This window comes from Brassica napus, chromosome A6, assembly GCF_020379485.1.
Source record: "Brassica napus cultivar Da-Ae chromosome A6, Da-Ae, whole genome shotgun sequence".
Classification (NCBI taxonomy): Eukaryota; Viridiplantae; Streptophyta; class Magnoliopsida; order Brassicales; family Brassicaceae; genus Brassica; species Brassica napus.
Window position 1 is genome coordinate 9,793,355 of NC_063439.1, and position 7,475 is coordinate 9,800,829.

Below are 7,475 nucleotides of genomic sequence, written 5' to 3' on the forward strand. Positions count from 1 at the left end.
TTCAATTTGTTTACTATTAAGCACGAAGAGACTAGTCAATTATACAAAATAATTCTATTTTAGTGAAATCTATAGAGTATATAAAAAGAAGAAAATATTCTCTAGTTGGATATAAAGAATTTAATTACATAAGGTTGTATGTAATATATATTATTAGCTTATACATGCCTATATGCATAAAATAATTAGATTATATGTATATACAGGCCTATATAGAGATGGTTCTTATTGTGGTTGAACAAAAAACAAAAGGTGGGTGTCTTACTTGAACTCTAGGCAGCGTTACATTTCATGTTATGTCCGCTATGAAGAAACGAAAGCAAAGCGTCTCGAAGGAAGAGGTTCGTATCATCTCTTCGACTACATCAACAAAAGCATCAGGAGAAAAATCTTGTCTCCCAATGGATACCATCCTTGAGGTACTTTCGAGATTGCCTGCCAAATCTATAGCGAGGTGTCGTGTCGTGTCTAAAGACTGGGGTTCCACTCTCTGCCGTCCATATTTCACGGATCTGTTTCTGAAGATGTCTTCTCTTAGTCCTTGTCTCCTTTTCACTTTCCATGCAGAGGGTAAGTGGTCATTTTTCTCCTCACCTGAGTCTATGCTGATTTCAGACCAGAAGTCGTCTAGTGTAGCTGTCGATAGTCTTAGTCATGTCCCTATAGATTATCTCATTAGAGTTTGTGTCCCTGCTTGTGGATTGTTGTGTACTAAAGATGAGTGGGTTTTAAGTAGAAAGAAAGATGCTAGGATGATGATATGTAACCCTAGCACAGGAGGATTCAAACTTTTACCCAAAGTGAAAACGAGGAGGGGTCGGGTTATGACATATTTAGGGTATGATCCAATAGAAGAAGTATACAAGGTATTGTGTATGACAGCTAGTGAAAGGCCCTATATTCAAAAAGCTGAACAACATCAGGTTCTCACGTTAGGAACGGGAAAACTGAACTGGAGAATGATTGAGTGTCCCATATCTCATTATCCCCGACCTCGAGATAATGAGATTTGCATAAACGGAGTTTTATATTATTCAGCTGTGGAAGGTGGGTCTTGGAGAACCTCTACGTCTATGATTGTCTGTTTTGACATAAGATCTGAGAAGCTGAAGTTTATTGTTGATGAAGCTCTCAAGGATTTTAAATCTCCTTCAACTCTAATAAATTACAAGGGAAAATTAGGTATACTCACTCCTCATACATCAGGTGCTATCGATGGAATATCCATTGGTTTCGAATTGTGGGTCATAGATGATATTGAGAAACCTACATTGTGGAGACATGCTCACATATTTCCGCCACTATGGGATACTCTAGTTGCTCAGACAAGTGTAAATATTGTTGGCCTTACCGGTGATAGTGAAATCGTGTTTTCTCCAACCGTCGTGTCCAACCCTTTCTACATTTTCTGCTACAACATGGAAACGAAATCTATCAGAAGAGTTGAAATCAAAGGTTTTGGACCTGTCACGGGTCAAAATATTTACACATTCTTAAACCATATGGAGAATGTGAAACTTATTACATAAGTGCTTTGAATTTCGTTTGTAAAAGCTTCATGAGAGCTAATTTCCTTTCTACATCAACTATCATGGGACTGTCTTTGTTTTATCGTGGATCGATCTATGCAATTTACCGATTAATATATAATTATTTATATTTACTTTATTGTGTTGATCATCTGTATCTCATTACTGTGCCATGATCTTGTTTACATTATTACTTGGAACCCATACATATTTGTTCTAAACTATTATATTTATAATAACTTTAAACTTTATCTTACGTTGTACACATTGTCGTTTCACATTCTTGTGTCACACTAAATTAAAACTTTGCATGTTTTTAGTTCCACAAGAAAAGAAACGTTAAATGTAAATTTGCACATTACGGCCTTCCTTTTGAAATGGACCTCATACTACAACATGTCTTTGGTAGATGTAACGTTTTCCAGAAAAGTACCTAGGAAATAACCTTTGATGGATTTTGTGTTATTTTAATCATCGAGTTACTCTCTGGATGTAACATGGAGGTGATTGGTTGGGATGTAAAAAGTGACTTTAGCTTTAATTTTCATCTACAACTTTAAATACTACTAATCATGTTTTATTTTAGTTTTTAAAGCTACAACCAAAAAACTAAAGCTACAGTAAAAACATACAAAAAATGGTTGTAAAAATCTTATTTTCTAAAATCCCATCATTTTAGCTATAGGAAATTTTAAAGCTACATACCTTAAAGCTAAATCAAAAAATTCTACAGACAAAAATTCTAAAGTAAATTTTCTATACTTACAGCCCAACCAATCACCCCCATGATCTATATTGATCAACTGGTGGTAGCCTAGTGGCAATCTTTTGGGGCTTGGTATGTACCCATATCAGTCATGGGTTCGATTTTCTCTGGGAACTATATTATCACTACTTGGCCAGTCTTGGCTTGGGCTTCGGCCCAAGTGGTTTACATGGTGGACCATAATAGATGATTGATCCACCCCCACGCATTAGTCGGAAGGTATTCCAAACTCGGGTCAGGTAGTGTGGTATGCTTTCGGGCTAGTCCACTCTGTAGCACTAAATGTGTTCCTCCTGGGGCCGACCGGATCAGCCGATAGGGTTTATAAAAAAAAAACATGATCTATATTGATTGAAAACGTTAATGCAATAGTTATAAATGTGCCAAAATGAGTTAGGTTGCTCAACTCAGTTCAGCTGCTCATGATGAATTTGGATTTTTCGAGATAGCTCAGTTTAATTTATTTGTTATATGAGTTTCAATATGAAGAATCGAACTATATATAAGAGCATTTACCCGTGAAGCCAAGTATGAGTAATCTGAAGAGACTGAAGAAAGCTATAAGAGCCTTTGGCAGAGAAATCTATTATGGTCTGGAAAAAGGTAGAGAATGTCCATTGACCAGTGTCAGGCTATTGCAAACCGAACTTCTTTAAACAGTGATGCTGAGTCTCAGGTTCACGAAAATGGCTTAATTTCTTTGGTAAAAGGAAGAAGAGAGTTTCTTCATTCAGTGCTCCTAATATCACATGGTTGAGAAAAGGTGACAGCAACACAGCCTACTATCACCGAATAATAGCTGTCGAAGGTCAATTACCACATAGACTATCTCCTTGACACAAGATGGTAATCAGATAGAAGCGCAAAATGGTATTCAAAGCCTCTCTTCCCTTATGACAAAGGATCAAAGTCAAGCTTTGTATGATCAAAGAGATCTGGCTATCTTAATGTCTTTTTGCTGCTCAACAACCCCAAAACAATGCGACCAAGAGCTTATCCCCACATGAAATAAAGGATGCTTTCTTCTGTTTTGCCGAAAAATAAAACCAATGGTCCGAACAGGTACGCATGGACTTTTGGATCTTGAACTGTAGTTGGGAGTACAGCAATTGATGCCATCCTAGAAAATTTTAAGGCTGACAGGCTTTTAAAGAAATTGAACTCAACATCTCTCGTTCAGATCCTTAAGGTACCCTACACGGTTCGTCCAAATAAATTCAGACTCAAATAAACACTCTACAAATTCGTCTAGCGACTTCTCAGCAAAAAGTTACAAAAGATTCTAATCCATGTCATTCAATCAGCGTTTATTCATGGCCGGCTCTTTGTGGAACATGTCCTGCTCTACACAGAGATGGTTCATGGCTACAACATGAAATATATTGACAAGAGAGAAATGCTAAAGGCTTACTTGAGGAGAGGAAATATTTGGTTTCATCATCTCGATCTTAAGGTCCATTGACTTCCCAGAACAATATCTTATACCCTTGTATTCTCGGTCTCGGTAAATGGTGTATCTAGTGGCTACTTTTTAATTTCGAAAAGGCTCTGCCAGGGTGACCCGCTTTCGGACTACATCTTCATTCTAACCATGGGATTATTCTTATGTCTTCTCTATTTGTGCTTTCAGTCTTGTTATATATGGTATCAGATTCCAATGGCCTCTAAATTAAGAATCTCTTAGTTGATGCTTGCGGATGTGTGATATTTTTAGATAGTGGCTGAGCTTCCCTATTAATGAGACACTTGATGATTTAATGGGCTGGTCAGATCTTCATATAAACCGAGATAGCACAAAGTTGTTTGTTTGTCACGACTTACACAAGATGGCTCCAACTGATAGGACATTCATAAATGAAACATTGAATTTCTAGATGACCTCCTTCATGTTCTGAAAAGGTATTATTTAAAATATTAAGGCTATGCGTACTCACTTCCCTTGGTCGGGAAACATCAAAAACATGGCACCCTCAAGGGTTACTTGGAACTTGGTATGTCTTCCCAAGGTAGAAGGTGGATTAGGGTTGAGTAAGTTATCTCTTTGGAACAATGTGCTATGCCTACGATTCATATGGATCTTGTTATCAGGTGAAAACTCTCTTTGGGCGGCTTGGCAGAATCATCAAAAGTTGTGTGGCATAAGTTGTTGGGTGGTAAAACCCAAAAAAAAAAGTATTAGGGACAAATGTCTCACATCGAAAGTTGGAAGAGATCCTTAGTAATATATAAGATAGATGAGACAATCCACTTATCATCAATTGGTTTTAGGTTGGAAGTCTTTCTAGCTTAACATTGTATCAGAGCTCGATCCAAACAGTCCAACCTGATCCATATTGATCTGGCCCAAAGTTGACCCATTGATCCTTGCCCGAGCATTCCGAGATTGATGCTCAAAGAGCCATCATCTTGAAGGGCGTATTAGAGACAAGTTTTCCACATTGGATGTTGGAAGAGATCCTAAGTAATATATAACATATATGGGCCACTCCACTTATCACCGATTGGTTTTAGGTTGGAAGCCCATCTAGTTTAATAAAAAGACTCTTCATCCTTGAAATCAATCCGCTCACTAAAATTTTTAGCTGAGCACATCATGCGTAGTAAGGCTCATGACTGACAAACCATAAATTTTTGGTTAGATTCTTGGACATAGGGCGTCCAACATGCTGGTCAGAGCTTCTACAGCTGATTCTTGCAACTCTAGAGGATGGTTTTTCCATTCATGATATAATAGAACTCTGGATCTTTAAATCCACTTGACAATTGTTTCTCTGCCTAGCCCAAACTGGGGACCAGACACACTTCTTCGAATCATCGATAACACAAAACTGTAAGGGTTTCGGTTCTGCCAAAACATAGAAAGCAGACATACCAAGAGCACATCAAAATCTTTGAACGAAATCAGTTTAGTTCAAATGTGGTAATTCCAAAGCATGCTTTTTCATGTAGATGACTAATCAAATGTGGCAATTCCAAAGCATGCTTTTAGCATCAAGAATAATTTTTTTTTCTTTCCAGGAAAGGCTAATAAGACGTTTGTGGGATCATCACATTTTGGTAAATGGAGACGACAAACTAAATGTGGGAGGTAATATCGCATAGGCATCCAAATATTTGTTTGTGGCATGTTCTGCATAGATCAAACTTAATTAGGCTAAAATCTACGAGCAACCTTATAGCAGATAGAAGTTCTTAGAAACGAAATATTAGTTTTAAATTTAACTAGATCTTGACCCGCGCAACCGCGCAAGTGTTTTCACTTTTATGTATATATATTAAGTGTTTATATTATTTTTTCAAATCCAATAATTTAGTTTTTTGCATATTTTTCTACTAAATTAATTGTTTGAATCCACCACATGTATTTTTGTTTCTTCTTATTATAAATATTTCTTATTGGATTTCTACTTAATTATTTGAGAAATAATATATACTTTCTTAAAAATTTAAAATTATTTTATATTTAACATCTTATTATCAAAATTAAATTTACATGTATTTTTTAATTTAATTTTTAAATAATAAACAGTTTAATTTGATAATTTAATTTGATAGTTTTAACAATTAAAAAACATTCGTATACACTAATCTTTAAGCATTTAGTATTAGTTATTAGAACATATGATAAAATGAACTAATGGATTTTAAACAAAAAACATTGATAATTGTTTTTAATAAGTTATAATGTAAGGTATATTATTAAAATATAAGTTTATATGTAATGTAATTCAAACACATAAGCCTTTACAACAATATATAAATCTTATCTATTAAAAAAAAATATATCTTATAAATGGGCCGATAATAGGGTGGGCAAAAAAAAAAGAACCAAATCAAACCGAACCGACCCAACCAAACTCTAACCGATCTAAACCAAACTAAAATATATTTCCAAACCATTTGGTTAAAGGTTTTATCGATCCAATAAAAAACGAAGTGATTATTGAATATATTAACTAATTATATTAATAGTATTAAAGTTTAAGATATTTCTTTACATTTTTACCACAAAAAAATTAAGATATTTAACCATCTAACCTAAACAACTATTTTTACATATTTTACTTATAAATAAATAGAAGAAATACATTAACAATAAAATAGAAATATAAATATCATAAACTATCACCAAAACAAACAAATTACTTGTGATATATATATATATATATATATATATATATATATATATATATGTTTATCGTAAACTATGACCAAAAGAGAAATATTATTATGCAGTAGCTTATAAGTTAGTTTCTTATGTACGATTGTTTATATGGTTAATTTGGAAAAAAAAACATAAGACGTGTTTATATTTCTTTATAATATTAGATTTCACTTTAGATAACGATTACTGGTTTGACGAATATAAGTAATGATCTTCGGAGTATATTTTATGTTTTGTATACATGTGTTTTCAGATAATTTAAATTTTGAAATGCAAGGGTCAAAATTCTTAAAATACACATTAATGGCTTCCTTCCAATCTTATAGGAAAGTAGTTATTATAATCAATAATATATGAGGTGGTTTAGTAATGATGCCAAAATGTTATTAAGATATAAATGAAATATGACTTTCTAGTAATGGTTCATTTTTTAAAATATTACACATGAATCAAGGTTGTGACTTCTGTTTTAATATATAAGATTATTAAGTTTTAGACTTTTTTAGTTGAAAAATATATATAATTAAATCATTGTGATGAAGACATGTAGTGTAGAAGAAGATGCATGACCTGTGCAAGATGAGAATCCACTACAAACCTACGATAGAAACCCTCTAATATAACTTATTTAGGATATGAAATAATAGAAAAATAGTTCAAAGTATGGTGTGTGTTAAAGCCAAGGAGCTGTCATTAGATATGGTTTTACTGTCATGGAGAATGGTTGAAAATTACATACTCATTTTTCTATATAGGTTAGGATATATGTAGCAATTCGGTTTTGTATTACAAATCCCGGGATGGGTATCTAGAGGAGTATATTAAAGGGATAAACATGAAGATTTCATATTCCTAATATATATGATTTAGAGTTATTTCTATTGTACCTTTACCTAGCTAACTTAGGATCTCATATGTTGTATATATACTCATTACATTGAATCGATAAACTCACGCTTTCATAACATATTTCATGGTATCAGAGCTACAAGATTCTGACCTAAAAATTTTCTAA

General features: G+C 33.7%; 1 protein-coding gene across 1 annotated transcript; it reads left to right on the forward strand.

Moving 5' to 3' along the window:
• The first annotated feature begins 305 nt into the window (after window positions 1-305).
• Window positions 306-1,529, forward strand: LOC125609917 (F-box protein At3g49450-like). Its single transcript, XM_048781531.1, has one exon. It carries the CDS (start codon window positions 306-308, stop codon window positions 1,527-1,529), a length of 1,224 nt encoding a protein of 407 aa, XP_048637488.1.
• The last annotated feature ends 5,946 nt before the right edge of the window (window positions 1,530-7,475 follow it).

Coding starts and splice junctions, on each gene's coding strand:
- LOC125609917 (XM_048781531.1), top strand. CDS start 306: ATGAAGAAACGAAAGCAAAGCGTCTCGAAGGAAGAGGTTCGTATCATC.